General features: G+C 30.9%; 1 protein-coding gene across 1 annotated transcript; it reads right to left on the bottom strand.

Moving 5' to 3' along the window:
* Nucleotides 1–10,281: 10,281 nt before the first annotated feature.
* On the bottom strand, nt 10,282–11,212 carry LOC140892915 (uncharacterized). The gene has a single exon (XM_073301957.1). It carries the CDS (start codon nt 11,155–11,157, stop codon nt 10,528–10,530), a length of 630 nt encoding a protein of 209 aa, XP_073158058.1. The 5' UTR covers nt 11,158–11,212; the 3' UTR covers nt 10,282–10,527.
* Between the last annotated feature and the right edge of the window lie 6,124 nt (nt 11,213–17,336).

The raw sequence follows: 17,336 nt of genomic DNA, 5'->3' as shown, positions 1-17,336 counted from the left end.
TCATATTATTGAATATAATACTAGAGAAACATTAGCATGAATGATAACCAGGACAATGAAATTGTTGGGGTATCCATCTGTATTTTATGAACTATAGTCTATAGCTACCAAGTCAAGCTTTGCAATCAAGTCAAAATTAGGAAAATTGAATCTCAACATAATGACTTTAGGTTGCGTTTAGATAGTTGCATTCGGTCTGAAGGGAATTTAAAATCCACTGGAATTATATTTAAAATGGTAAGACTTTGATATTTGATAGATTTAAAAAAACAAATCAAGTTGGTTTATTTAAGCAAGTCGAAAAATTTAAAATCCATCATCTCAAATCTATGTATTCGAGCAGGACATTATAGAATATATATTTATGACTTGAGACGAAATTATTGCGTAGCCACCGAACTGCTCCACCATAATATTCACACAAATGTTTAATTAAATCCTATGTGTAACTAATCCTTCCTAAAAATCGTAATCAAGACTAGCTTGTCTAATCTAATATAAAAATGCTTTTGCGAAGTTTGTTAGATTAATAACTCTAATTAACTACTTTATGCGTCTAATAATATGATATTCTAACGGAAGTTGCCTAACTCTCTCGAAATTGGTTTTCGTGCACAGTTTTCTTGATATATATATATATATATATATATATATATATATATATAGTTTTTTGAGTTATTTGTTCTAAAAACTTTTATATATATGTTCAAAAACGAGTTTCAAAACTCGTAATCGTAATTTTTAAAAAAAACAAATCAACCCAACTATCTATATTTGAAAAGGTCTTGGTTTTTTAAAATAAAACAAAACAAAAAAAGAAAAGAAAAAGAAAAGGTCTTGGTTTTCCCTTAAAAAATAAAGGGTCTTGGTTTGAGTTTGCCACAATAATCCAAAAAGCCTACATCATCGAGCTCAACCAACTGTTGAAAAAGTTTAGGTTGGATTTTGGTCGCCATAAAAATAAATTCATTGGTTTGTTTTAGTGAATCTACTTGATAATGAATTTCAAATTTTAATTATTTATTTCTTGAGTTATTGTGGTCGATTTCCCTAGCAAGATACAATTATTGCATCACAGCAACCCACTTCCCAACAATTGAACACATTGCAATACATGTGTATCGAACCACTGACCTTTATTTTAATATTAATCGTAGGACCGAGCGATTGTCGTTTTACCAAAATTTATAGCTGATGGTAATGATGCAACTCAAATTTTTTTAAACCGCAAACGTAATGGTTCGATCGTTCTACGTAACAAGGATAATTATTAAATGTATCCCAACAAATATGGACTATGGAGTGCCAATCAACAATTAAAGACAAGATAACAATTAGATAAATTCATGCTATCATAAAGATAATATAATCATAGTCCCCAATATTATATTCAAGAGTATATAAATGATTTGGACATATGGAGTTCACAAAAAATATATGAACTCAACATAGACAAATTAAAATTAGATTTTTGGTTATAACATAAATGTATTATCTTTATGTTAATATCTCATCAACAAATCAAAACCAAATTTCCTTGAAAGAACCCGTCAATTCGAAGTAAACACTCAAATTTTGACTCGATCCAAAAGTGTTTATACTCAAAGTCCAATTCAATAGTTTTGAATTTAATGTTGAATTTAAACAATCGGCTTGTCGCGTAGTTATGTCTCTCTCTATTTCTATTAACTCTTCATAGCTTTTAAAATTTGCACATGATTCACTCCATATAACAATACACAAATATTAAATAAATTTACTTACTGTTGTAAAAAAGTAAAAATTTACGGTAAAAAGTAAATACTCCAAAACTCAAAATTTATCAAACTCTACACTTTATAATATTTTTCTCTCAACTCAATTGTATTTTTCATCACAAATGAAGACCTATTTATAGATCCACATTTGAGATTAGTCCAAAAATAAATACATCATCATCTACATCATCACACACTAATTTTCCACATTTTACAACTCAATATTCAACATTCAATATTCAACATAATATTAATAATAATAATATTTTTCAACACTCCCCCTTGTGATGATGATCGTGATATGATAACTGTCTTCATTACGTGTTTTATACTGCCTCGTTAAAAACCTTACTAGGAAAAACCCAGTGGGATAAAAACCATAGTAAGGGAAAAAGAGTGCAGCCACGTAAACTTCCCCTCATGTTAACATGAGTGATTCTTCACATATTCCGCAGATTGCGCATCCCAATGTTGTATATATGCTTTCTGAATATCGTCGTGGGAAGTGCCTTTGTGAAGAGATCTGATGAGTTCTCACTTGATTGAATATAACAGATATCAATATCTTTATTCTTCTCAAGTTCTTGAGTGTAGGCAAAGAACTTTGGGGGTATATGTTTTGTTCTGTCACTTTTGATGTATCCTTCTTTTATTTGAGCAATACATGCAGCATTGTCTTCATACAACGTCACAGGCTTCTTGTCTACTGATAATCCACAAGAAGTTTGGATATGCTGTGTCATTGATTTTAGCCAAACACATTCACGGCTTGCTTCATGTAGCGCAATAATCTCAGCGTGATTTGATGAAGTTGTTACGAGTGTTTGTTTCTGTGAACGCCAAGAAATTGCGGTGCCTCCATGAGTAAATACATATCCGGTTTGAGAACGTGCCTTATGTGGATCAGATAAATATCCAGCATCAGCATAACCAATGATACTTTGATTGGTGTCTTTTGAGTACAAAAGTCCCAAATCTGTTGTTCCTCGTAGATAACGAAATATATGTTTAATTCCGTTCCAGTGCCTCTTTGTTGGATATGAATTGAATCTTGCCAATAAATTTACAGCAAAAGATATATCAGGTCTAGTGCAATTTGCAAAATACATAAGGGCACCAATGGCACTTAGATATGGTACTTCTGGACCAAGAATAACTTCATCATCTCCACATGGACGGAATGGATCCTTTTCTATGTTTAATGATCTTACAACCATTGGAGTACTTAATGGATTTGATTTATCCATATTAAAACGTTTAAGGATCTTTTCTGTATAATTTGCCTGGTGAACAAAAATTCCACATTCTTTTTGTTCGATTTGCAAACCCAGACAATACTTGGTTTTTCAAAGATCCTTCATTTCGAATTCTTCCTTCAAGTACATCATAACTTCTTGAATTTCTTTATTCGTTCCAATGATGTTTAAATCATCAACATATACAGCAATAATTACACATCCGGATGTTGTTTTCTTGATGAAAACACAAGGGCATATTGGATCATTTACATATCCCTTTTTCATCAAGTGCTCACTTAGCCGATTATACCACATTCGGCCGGATTGCTTTAACCCATTTAATGATCTTTGCAATTTTACAGAATAAAATTCTCTGGGTTTTGAACTTTGTGCTTCAGGCATGTTAAATCCTTCAGGGATTTTCATGTATATATCACTATCAAGTGATCCGTATAAGTAAGCTGTAACAACATCCATAAGACACATTTCCAAATTTTCAGACACTGCCAAACTAATCAAATATTGAAACGTAATTGTATCCATAACAAGAGAATACGTTTCTTCATAATCAATTCCAGGCCTTTGAGAAAAACCTTGTGCAACAAGTCTAGCTTTATATCTGACTATTTCATTTTTCTCATTTCGCTTTCGAATAAAAACTCATTTGTATCCAACAGGTTTTACACCTTCAGGTGTGAGGACTATAGGTCCAAAAATATTGCGTTTATTTAGCGAATCCAATTCAACCTGGATGGCATCTTTCCATTTTGTCCAATCATGACGAGTTTTACATTCACCAAAGGATTTTGGTTCATGATCCTCGTTTTCATTTATGATGTCACATGCCACATTATAAGAAAATATCTCATCAATATCTTCTATATCTTTTCGGTTCCATATTTTTCCAGTATATAATTGATAGAGATTTCACGATTCTCGTCAGTTTGTGGTTTTGACAGAATATTTTCATCATCAGGTGATTCTTCTGGAACACCATTTTCTATTTTATGATCGTCGTGTTTCTCTATGCCTTTTCTTTTCCGAGGATTTTTATCCTTGGAACCGACTGGTCTTCCACGCTTCAAGCGTTTTATGACATCATGAGTGTCTTCAATTTGTTTCTTTGGAATTTCAATTCGAGCAGGGGCATTTACAGCATGTATATATGATTTTGTTACTCCTTTTGTGTCTGCAAATGCATCTGGCATTTGATTTGCAATTCTTTGCATGTGCACAATTTGCTGTACATCTTTCTCACATTGTTTGGTCCTTGGATCCAAATGTAACAATGATGGTACATACCATGTGATTTCTTTTTCGATGTGTTTATTTTCTCCCCCTAATATTGAGAAAATTTATTCATTAAAATGACAATCAGCAAAGCGTGCTGTAAACACATCGCCTGTCTGAGGCTCAAGATATCGAATGATTGATGGACTATCATAACCGATATAAATACCGATTTTTTTTAGGACCCATTTTTGATCGTTGAGGTGGTGCAATAGACACATACACCATACATCCAAAAATTCTCAGATGAGAAATATTTGGTTCTTTACCAAATGCAAGCTGCAATGAGGAGAATTTATGATATGCACTTGGTCTGATGCGAATTAATGCCGCAGCATGTAAAATTGCATGTCCCCATATAGAAATAGGGAGTTTTGTTCTCATAATCATTGGTCTAGCAATCAGTTGTAGACGTTTAATCAATGATTCAGCTAATCCATTCTGTGTATGAACATGAGCAACATGATGTTCAACAATAATTCCCATTAACATACAATAGTCATTGAAAGTTTGGTAAGTAAATTCTCCAGCATTATCAAGTCTTATTTTCTTGATTGTATAATCGGGAAATTGATTCCGCAATTTTATTATTTGAGCCATTAATCTTGCAAATGCCACATTCTGAGTTGACAATAAGCATACATGTGACCATCTGCTAGAAGCATCGATCAATACCATAAAATATCGAAATGGTCTACATGGTGGATGAATTGGCCCACAAATATCACCCTGAATACGTTCAAGAAATATGGGTGATTCAGTTTGGATTTTAGCTGGTGATGGTCTTATAATAAGTTTTCCAAGTGAACATGCTTTACATTGAAACTTATTATTCTGAAAGATCTTCTGGTCTTTCAATGGATGACCATGCGTATTTTCAATAATTCTTCGCATCATTATTGAACCAGGATGTCCCAATCGATCATGCCAATTTGTTAATATTGAAGAACTATTAACCACCATATTTGATTCGATTGGCCTTATATGTGTATAATGCAATCCAGTAGGGAGCATTGATAATTTTTTAACCACATATTTCTTTCCTGATTTATATGTGGTAAGACACATATATTTCTGATTTCCATCAGTTATCGTCTCAGCATCATACCCATGAGAGTATATGTCATTAAAACTCAACAAATTTCTTTTCGATTGTGGTGAATATAAAGCATCATTTATCAGAAATTTTGTACCATTAGGTAACAAAAAATGTGCTTTTCCACAACCTTCAATCAAGTCTACAGGACCTGATATGGTATTCACCATTGTTTTTGTTGGTTTTATTTCCAAGAAATATCTTTCATCTCGCAGAATAGTGTGTGTTGTACCACTATCTGGTATGCAAATTTCCATGATATTATTTCCATATTTGCTCATAGAATTTTCCATACTTCAAAAAAAATGCAATAAAGAAAATCAAGGATAATATATATATGCAAAATATAGCATGTTTCATAAGAATGCATGAAAAATATAACATGTTACATTTCAGTCCCACCAATATATTAATCAATGTTCTCGAAATCATTTGAAAAAAATCGGCAGCATTGAAATAAGTTGAACCACTTAAATGGTTACTGTTTTCAACAAAATTGGTCTTTTTTTCTTTTCCCTTTATCGATACTTTAAAGAGCTTACATAAGTGCTCAGGGGTACATGACCAATGTCTTGGAGTGCCACATTTATAACAAACACTCTCATATCTTTTTGAGTAATTTTTATTTTCACTCATATTTTCATGCTGCCTTTTTGGGTGGTTCGTGACGTTCTTTTGAGATTAGTTATTGAAGTAACTATCTCGATTATTTTCATATTCACGGCCATAACCATGATCACGATCATTTCTACGTCCACGTTCATGACCACATCCTCGACCTCAACCAAAATCTAGTTTATGCATTTGATTTTGGTTTTCATTTTTCACTTACGACATTTGCTTCTGGAAATGCCGTAGATACATTGAGTCAGGATTGATGATTTCTCATTAACATTTCTTTGCTCTTTTCTAGTGATATCGAGAGCAATGAATTTAAACTTTGCCAAATTTGACATGGTGGTACTAGAAAAATAACAATGCATTTTATAAGTTAATTTCCATTAATATGACAATACAAAATAATGGATAAACGATGAGTACAAGTACGTGTACAAATAGAGAAAAAGTATGTGGTGGAAAATCGCTGGTGAGTACAAGACTCGTGAGCATGATGATCATAATCGTTATGAAAAATAGCCTTAGAAATGTCATCATCTTCATCTTCGAAAAAACCGAGGAGAAAATATTTTGAGAGAAATAGTGAATTTTGGTGTGATTGAAAATGAGTTTGAGTGAACATATTTATAGGCAAAAAACTAGCCGTTTGTGACCGTTGGGGGTAAGAAAAAATCGAGTATGTGTTGAATAAAAATTCGTGATAATGATGCAATGCATATAATGATAATCATAATTAAATAATTATGTATATCATATCAAATTATTATAAGGTCGGTGTCGTAGACAACCTTTTATATAATATTGTGAAATTATACTAATATAGTTAGTATAAAGTCAGGTATAGTACATCATATCATATTATTATAAGATCGGTGCCGTAGACAACCTTTTATATAATAACATGAGATTATACAAATATGGTTAGTATATAAATACACAATAATATATATCATATCACGTTATTATAAGGTCTGTGTCATAGACAACCTTTTATATAATAACATGAAATTATATATTAATATAGTTAATATATATACATAATAAATATATATCACGTTATTGTTTAAAAACCTTAGAGGCTTTTATACTTGTCGTATCCCTTACCGGGAGTGTGGGATGTCGTCTTAACATCCTCCCAGGATTTATAACAAGTTTTGAAAAAAAACTTATTTTTTTCATAACATGATATTATATATTAATATATACACAATAAAAATATATAAACAGTAAAATAAAAATTCTTATTTGTTGAATATTTTTAACTTCTTCTTGTATTTTGGAGCGTCGGAAAATATAGAGAACCTTCGAGCGATCGTGCTGATAACGTGTTGTGAAAAAGTAAAAATTTACGGTAAAAAGTAAATACTCCAAAACTCAAAATTTATCAAACTCTACACTTTATAATATTTTTCTCTCAATTCAATTGTATTTTTCATCACAAATGAAGACCTATTTATAGATCCACATTTGAGATTAGTCCAAAAATAAATACATCATCATCTACATCATCACACACTAATTTTCCACATTTTACAACTCAATATTCAACATTCAACATTCAATATTCAACATAATATTAATAATAATAATATTTTTCAACACTTACTTCTATTATATGTTTTAATTTTAAAGATATGTTAAAGAAACTTTGGTTTTGAAACACCACTCTATTCAAAAAGAGTGAAATTTATTTTGGATATTCAAACCATTGATAAAATGTGAAACTGGTATATAAACTATTGAAAATAATTTAATTAGTATATAATCAAACTAAAAATTCAATTTTTATCTCTAATTAAATTGTTTTTAAGTTCAATATTGTTATTAAATTCAACTAGATACATATTTCGTGTTTTAATATTTTTTATTGATTAAAATTATAAAAAATAAATTCATATTTACTATACTATAAAAAGAAAATCGTATATCATGCGTCCGAAAAAGTATTTAACGTGTATATCATAAATAAAAAAACACACACACACACACACATTATTAAAAAAATTGATAGTCTGTGGAGGTCGGAGCAGCAACACCACATCAGTGTATCTTGTTTATTATCTCGATTTGCTCGATTATGATTATAATATTTTTTTTACTTGGTTTTGACACTTCTAACATATTACATTGTCTTTTTAATTGTATTTTTAAATAAATATTTAAATATAAAAAATATTTACTTTATAATATTTTTATAAATATAATAAATTATATTTTAATTTTGTTTATTTTTATTTATTGATGAGTTGTAATTTTATTAATATAAATGACATAGACAAAGAAAAAAATATAATTTAGTTATATATTTATTAATATTTATTAATATATATTATTTTTGAACATATAATTTATAATTTGTTATATGCATGTGTTTTTTGTATTAATTAATATTTATAATATTTCGTATAACGAGTACGATATCTTTTTTATAGTAAAAAATTTAAATACATATAAATTTATGCTTATAATTATAATTATAATCAATAAAATAATTTTGAAAAATAAAATGTGTAACTGTTTGAGTTTAACAAAAATATTGTAGTTTAATTTTTTTTTTAAGTAAATGGTAAAATTGACTTTATAACTTGAAAATATATCAATTAAACCATTTTCAATAATTTACATATTAATTTGATATTTTATCAATAATCCGTGTATCAAAATGAGTTTGATCTATTAAAAAATAACAAGAATACCAAATTAAGGAATTTATTTTTAAGATATGATATCACGCATAAATTTTGAAATTTCTGTTTTTATAAATTTTGTTTTTGTCAATTTTCTATATATCACGCATATTCACTTAATTCTTTTTAATATAAATTTTTCAATGACACAATTTTTTTTGTCTTTTTGACGTAACAATGACACAATTTGAACAATCAAATAAACAACAATCTATCGTTTCATCGAAAGACATGAATCATTGTGAAAAAATATATATACCTCGGGCTAATTGCATCAACACCTCACGTGAATAATCAAAAAAGCAAAAACACAAAATTAATAGCATGTTAGAGCTTATGTTTTAAAAAATTTAGCATAAAAAAACTCTATCAGAGGGTATAAATGTGCCCGAATTTGTATAATATAGGGATAAAATGTGTTACATTTTAAAATACTGAAAGATGCATTAACCTATTAATATTTTTTCGATATGTTTTAGACTTTTCACATGAGAGATTAATGTAATTAGCCGATATACCTCCGTAAGATCAAGTAAAGTCAAGAGTTTTGAAGGCTATGCTACATTTCATCGATGACAAACTTGTTTGATAGGAGATTAAAATACATCAACGACCACGGTTTATTCTATGCTTCACTCGAAATAATTACAATATCATTAGATGAAACGAGTGTCTCTTAAGTTCCAACGGAGTTTCACATTATATATGTGTTGGGGAAGTAATAGGAGGAAAACATCAATCTTTGTTATGGACTTAAAAGAATCAAACTTGTTCGCGTGTTTTTCGAGTTGGCTGATAAACATCTTGTTTGTATTTAAAGTTATCGGATTCGAGCCGAACTCAAGCATATTGGAATTATTTTTTAAAGCCGAACTCGATCTAAAATTATTTGTTTAATATAATAATTCGCGAGCTGAAATATTTTATTAATAAAATATAATTATACATTAAATAACTCGCAAATATGTTAGAATATTTCAACCTGAAATCAAACTTTATATCTCGTGCCAAACTGGAGTCCAGAAAATTTAAAAAAAATTAAAATTTTCGAACTTATCGAGCTCGAACTCAATTGTACTTCATTCGAACCCAAATTCAAAACCTTAAATTCGACTTAATTCCGCTCGTTGACATCCTTAGATTCCCACCAATGACTGACTCATCACACAAGACAATAACTTGTCGTGTTCATTAATCAAGATCTCAATGACCAAAATCAGGCATTCAAATTTGTGCCTCTCTATCTTTGCACATAATAAACTCGTAATCCAGCATGCCTTTTCGTAGCAACTATCATAATTTGTAACTCTACAATATGTGAACAGATCATGGAGATTCAACTTTGTTTCGAAAAAGTCAGCCTCCCCGGCATAAATTTCAGTCCAAAATTAAGGTAGTCCGGTCGGCAAAGCGGACAAAAATATGAGAATTAGAGAGAGCAAAAATGACGGCTTTGTTTGTGCATATATACCAGAAATTAAGATGAATGAGAGCAAGAAATGAACACGAGCCACTTTTTTCATGGAGTCATCAATACTTCCAAGTTTAAACATCTGCACACTCTCAAAAATGTAAATGGAAATTAAATTCACACGAGCAATAACCATTGATTTTACTCCAAAATTGGAAATCCCCAAAAGTTGGAAAGGAACCCGAAATGAGCAACAAACTAATCTTAAATATATTAGCAAAGAGGGATTAAACAGAGGATTTAAATTTGATCATATAAAAACTAACTCATAATTTACATCATGACTGATTGCTTACTAGCAGAATTTCTTGCAGCAAACTGTAAATTGGCTTCAAATGGTATAACCAAAATGTAAAGCTAAATCATATATTTATCCCCAGGCTCCCCAAATCCTGTCTCCAAGAAAACTCATGAACCTCCTGATGGACCCTTTCTCCGCCGCCTCCTGCTCCTCCTGCTCCTTATCTTCGCCGGAGGCGGCGGCGGCGGCGGCAGCATCATCCTCGGATTCTGTGTTGGAATAGAGAAAGTTGATATCTTGATGGGTCAAACTCGGCTCAGACTTGTCGGACTCCTGCAATTCAAGAACAATAATGTCTCTTTTGATGCTTTTGCCCTTCCTTCTCTCCTTCTTGTTCTTCTTCTCCTTCTTCCTCTCGCTATCTTCGAAAGCATCCATCACCTCGTGTATCAGCTGACGATTGGGCGACGAATCCCACTTCACCCAGTAGCTCATGTAGCACCGGAAGCAGTAGCAGCTGAAGTAAGGAGGGTGGTCCGCCGCCGCGCCGCCCTTGGAACTTCCGGATGTTTTCTTGTGGTGGGTGTCGTCGGAAAAGTTAGCGGAGGAGCAAGAGATGAGGTAGGACAGAACTTCCCTCTCCTCGAGAGATAAAGCGGCGGTCAAAGTCAATATCGCCGCCGGCAAAAACGACAGCAAGTGGTCTGAAACCGCCGGCGGCGTCGGGTGCACGGTGCCTCTTCGGTAGAGTTTCTTCATAGCTTACTTTAGAGAGAGAAACAGAGTAGTTTTTTTTAGGTTTACCAAACGTAAATCAGAGCAACGGGGAAGGCTTTTTTAGCATAGAAAATGGTGACGAAAACGGTGACGTGTCTTGAATGATGGGGAATTTTCCACTGTGCCAATGCTTACCAAAAGCCCTTAAAGGTCAATTATTATTATAAAAATTGTATATTTGAATTTTAAGATCATTTTAGATCTAAAAAATGTAGAGATAGGTATCGAAAAGATTGTTGATATAATTTTAATAAATGCATAACATAAAATTTGTTAACTTTTTTTAATGAATTTTAACGCAAAATTCGTTTGAGTCACAAGTTAATTTTGTAAGATAGATGATTTATGACTTAAATCATAAAAGTTATTGTTATTTTTTATGTCGAAAATATTATTTTTTATTTCAAAAGTATTATTTTTTGTTATCTATGTTATGAAAAAATATTGTGTAATTAATATATATTTATTGAGTAAAAATATTAATTTTATGTCAAAATTATAGTTTATAAATATACTGATTTGAGTGAAATCATTAATTTTATTTTTAATTCAGTGGAAATATGAATTGAATCCATCTCAGATCCATTCAATTGTCACAAGAGACCTATTCGAAATTTAAAATTTATATAATGATAATGGATGCAATTTTCTCATATTTGATTTGGATAAAATCAAAGTTTTTTTAAAAAATTATTAAGGTTTGGGATGGTGAAAACTTGGACTCGAAGTTACTTTTATTTCGTAGAGTATGATGTCACTTGTCTTTTTTTCATAAAATTTACTCTCTTTTTTTGAAAATATATATGAAATTTACTTTTAGATTATATTTTAGTTACGTCATTTCAAACGTCATAAATTTCATATGGTGGGCGGTGGGCCAGGCCTTACAAGCAAGAAAAATATGGTGGGACCCTATTCGGATCCTAAAATTATTTTTTTCTGATGTGTTTCTTTCGTGGCAACAAGTTATGCATATTTCTAGGTGGGCTTTTGGTCTTTAAGACTGGAAAATATAATTTCAAGCCCAAGCACTAGTTTTCATAGGCCCAACACAGTAAACATTTTAGCTTTTATCCCTCGTACATCCATAGTCCAACGGAATTTAATGTTGTGTGCACGAGTATCTTGTGAACTCAACGATTTCACTTTTCAGTGGTATTCGTTTGATTTTTTATGTCAAAATATTATTTATAGTCACAGATATAGATTAAGTCAAAATGTCTCAAAGATATATATATGTTTGAGACAATCTCACAAAAGGCTTCACGGTTTAATTTTATATCATAAGTATTACTTTTCACTCTATATAAGAATCGGTCAAACCAAATATCCGTAAAATTGTCTCACAAGACAAAAGACCTATCCTACCTCTTCAACGAGATAAAACATTTGTCCCATATTTATCAGTTAGTGATGATTAAGTGCTTAAACGTAATGACTTATATATTTATGAGTGTTTGCAACCTCTAAACATAGGTGATTTTGTAATTTTTTTCACAAATTTATTAAGAAAAAAACCATAATCACTCATTTTTATAGATTGCAAACACTACCATAATATGAGGCCTCATATTAAAAAACACTTAGGTGCAGGGCAGATCCATGATTCAAAATTAGGTGGGGCTGGATCGCCCTATGTTCGTAATAGTTAGAGTGAATATTACATTCAAATCGAATCAAACTTTTTAAAATTTAATTATCGACAAATTAAACATATCGACAAATTAAACCAAATACATGAAATTTTACTACTAAATGGAACAAACCAGACCGAAAAATTGTTATTTCGGTCGAAAACTGAATTAATTGAACTTATAGATTTTTTTAATAAAAAAATCTAGCTTTAACTAACAAAATTTAATATAAAACTGAAATAAATAAATTAAAATTTTATGTTAAAAATCGAAACGGAACTGAATTAATCGATATAATAGACGTATGCTATATTGGTTAAAATAACTTGATATTTTGTTATTTTCAATTAAAATTCACAAAAATAAATTTTTAGGGTAAAAAGCCAAACTCATATATATACATCATTAGTCAATATTATGATAATTGAAATAATTACAATTAAATATGCAACATAATTTTAGAGTTGTCAATTTTATCTTAAAATCGTATAATTTCGAAAGGTACGATAATAAACCAAACAATAAATTGGAATGAAGTGTGATATGTGAGAATTGTTTTATTTTTAATTTTTTAATAGCTGAATTTTTTTTTTAAAGCATGGGGCTGCAAATTTTATTTATTTTTTACTTACAACTACTATTTTTTTTTTAAAAAAAAGGTGGGGCAAGATCCCACCCTAGATTAAGGGTGGCTCCGTCCCAGCCTAGGTGTTTATTATTATTATTATTACGAATTTTGTGAAAAAAAGACCGAGACCTACCTAATAAAGAGAACTAAAATGACAATAAAGGCAATTTAAGGAACTGCCGAATTTATTAACTAATAACTACGCAACGATTTCAATTTCATCGTAGGTTCTCATTTTTATGTGTTTAGGTATTTTCTTGGGTATTCGAAAAATCCAATTGAATCAGTTAGGAAACTTAAAATAATTTTTTTTAACTATACATGTATAGTGATCTTGTTGTTTTTAATTTAAAGCAAATGCATGCACAAAGGTTCAAACCATCCACATATACATAATACATTCTTGAAAATTTCACGAGTGACAAACATATATTTCAAAACACTATATATTAGTTACCACTAGATATATATAACACATAATTAAATTTGGACTTTTCGTATATATATTCTATGATTGATTAAAATAAGAACAAATGCGTTGTTGAAGAAGTTCATGTGTCGAACATACCAAACTCACATATATATAGGTTAATAATGAAATCGATCGATCGAAATTATGAAGAGAAGAAATCTAGTTTAATCCGAACACCATATATATTTATGCCATGCAAATCAAAGGAAGTGACAAGAACTAAGCTATCAATAACCAATAATAAAACGCATCTTTTTCCATCGAATCCATCGTCAAATCCATTTGATTATATATAATCCCCTCCATGCACTTTTCAAGGTATTACAATTCCCATGCCAAACAATATTCTTTGCCAATGAAATCTTCTGCTCCATTTGATTATTTAGATCAAATCTCAAATGGGTCAAAACCTCTGCTGCTTACTCCCTCCAAAGGAACCCTCATCGGGAGCTAACGATAAAGAAGCAGCAGCAAACCCAACTCCACAACATCAACACAAGCCCGCTGCCATTGTTAATGTCGGGAAAATCACAACCTTACGAGAGATGATGTTAAATTCTCCGATATTGGATTGCAAGAACGTTAAGACAGCCGAAACGATGAAGAGGGTTTTGTACCAAACTTCTCCGGATTTCAACAATGTGTTTTACACGCCGAGAATCAGTTTTTCTTCGGGGAAGTTGGAGAAGATCGAGGAATTGTGCGGTGACGAAGAGGAAGCTTGTAGGATGTGCACGAGGAGCAAAGGCGGGGTGATCAAGAAAAAGGTGCAATTTATGCTGCCTCATGAAGCGCCGGCTGATCATGTTGTCCTAGTTTACTCTCCGGTTCGGGTAAATTAGATCATACCTCTATGAATAATATTACCCCAAGAAATATTTAAAGATGGATATTTATCAACTATACGAGGTTTATTATTTTGCATTGGACCTTACATATATTGATAAATTTTCATTTTTAGATGTACTATTAGAACAGTGACTGTACATGAAGGGTGACATTTTCCATCCCATTCGATCGGCTGTAATTTGTTAAAAATTTGTGCCCTCATCTTTTATAATTCCTCCGTCCCTCTCGTTTATTTGTTAAAAATTTGTGCCGTCATCTTTTATAATTCCTCTGTCCCTCTCGTTTATTCTTATGTTGGTGTTTGGAAAAATAAATTTTTAAAAATAATTTCTCATTTTGTCTTTAGTCAGTGAAGATTTTAATATTATATATATATATATATATATATATATATATTTATTGAGTTTTTTTCAAATGCTCACCTATCATGCTCACTACCGTGCCCACCAATGATGTGGCACTATTCTATTGGACCTACAATTTATCACATCCAATAGAATAGTGTCTCATCATTGGTGAGCACGGTAGTGGGCATGATAAATGGACACTTGAAAGAAACTCTATATATATATATATATATGATAATATAATTGTACATGTAATTAATGATATTAATATAATATCAGTAAATTAAACTGGTAAAAAAGTAGTGAAAATAACGTTAAATATGAAAAATATATATAATTGGGATATATGAAAAAAAATAACTTAAATGAGTGAGACGGATGAAGTAACATATAATATTGGGATTTCGAGGATTTGATTTGAGAGAATTTAAAGTTCTTCGGAAATTATGTAAAGATGAGAATCAAAATATTGGATGGAAAATTTGAAAGCGTGATACTGTTGGAATAATTATTGAATGAATTATAATTGAAATGGGCTTGAAAGGTTTATTTGAATTGTGTTGGAATAGTTTGAATTTGGTAAAATAAATTGGAGGGAAAACTTGTTTTGATTTGTCCCACACTGGAACATGTTCAATATTTTGTTCACCTTATATCATCCAACTTTGGTTTATGAGATTGGGCCCTTAGGGCATCAGATGTTTTGTAAAGGGGCAAGACGCTAATTGATGCAACGAACACACGCGCGACAGGGCGAGGCGAGGCGAGGTCTTATGAACAATTATTTTTTTTGGATAAAATTTGGTTCAAGAATAATATTTTATTATTTTTGTGAGTGCGATCGATCGGTTAAAAACAACCGATCGAGCGCAGCCCTCGTCTGCCGAGACAGTAAGTGAGCGCGCCTTCTACAGTCCGAAAAGCTGCGTCTTTTTCTGGCATTGGTTGCATCTTTACGCCATAAATCGTGTATTTTTGAGTCATAGTTTATATATATGACTGTTATAACGCAGAGACATGATAAAAAAAAAAACATCTGAGAACATCAAACGATTGAATATCAGATTTCTCTGCAAATTCTTCCCTCTCTCTCTCACAAAAGAAAAAGTTCATACATATTTTAGTTCGACGAAGATCGAGATATTTGTTGTGCTGCTATATCTCGATTGTATAGTCGTTGTATCGTAGAGACGATTGCCGCCAACGTTGAACATTGTTAACGGACAATTTCGTCTTGCGGATAAAGAGATTCTCTCGGCTCGACTAGTTGCTATTTTTTGTTGCCGTTGCTGCTGTTGTTGTACATGTTTTCAGAATTCGAAGTACACCCTAATAACAGATACATCAACGACGCAAAAGTTAGCAAGGATGCCAACAGAAAAGGTTTGAACGAGTTCATGAGGCCTTCATCGGACCTTCTAAAAATCTGAATTAGACCCGCAAATCCGCTATCTGTATTAGATCATGTTTTAAAATTTTAATAACTACATAATAAAAAGTACAAAAATTAATATATTTATCAAAGTTATATGATCATAACCGTAAAATTAATAATAAGTAACTAAAAAGAAACAATAGATATTCATCAATCATGATCACAAGTCACAACCTCATAATTTATACCATTTTAAAGAAACATATATAATTCAAGTCTCTATGGAAGGATTGCAATATTATGAATTAGTGCTAGAGATTAAAAACATTCCCTATTAATTCAACATAATAAATTTATAAATAAAGCATTATTAACATATAAGGACGACGGATTTATTAAACCTATCACTCGCCTTTGATCCACTTCTCGGATCCATTTTTATAAATAAATAAAAAATGTGGTGCATGGTGGAAATTCTTGCATGCGTGTACATGGAATATTAATCTAATTGGATATATCTTTACTATTTAATAATATGTGAACCTTTATAAAAAAAATTTGGTTTTAAATGTGGAAATCCTAAATTAGCCCTCGAATTTATTCATTATTAATACAACGACAATGATAATAATGTAAAACTGATTACCCCAATTATAACCTCATATACCAACTTTTTCAAACTTGTGAAGTTCACTGATCTCCCTCACTTTTGTTTTGACTTTTTTCTCTCTACAACTTTCACATGCTTTTTTTTATTTCTTCAATTAAGGAGTAATTTGTATTATTTTTAACGGTCATCATTTCTACAAATTTATATTTAGTGTATATTACAAACACCGTGTTGATTATTTAAATT

This window comes from Henckelia pumila, chromosome 3, assembly GCF_033568475.1.
Source record: "Henckelia pumila isolate YLH828 chromosome 3, ASM3356847v2, whole genome shotgun sequence".
Classification (NCBI taxonomy): Eukaryota; Viridiplantae; Streptophyta; class Magnoliopsida; order Lamiales; family Gesneriaceae; genus Henckelia; species Henckelia pumila.
The sequence above is the reverse complement of the archived record's forward strand: the minus strand, read 5'-3'. Positions and strand labels throughout refer to the sequence as shown.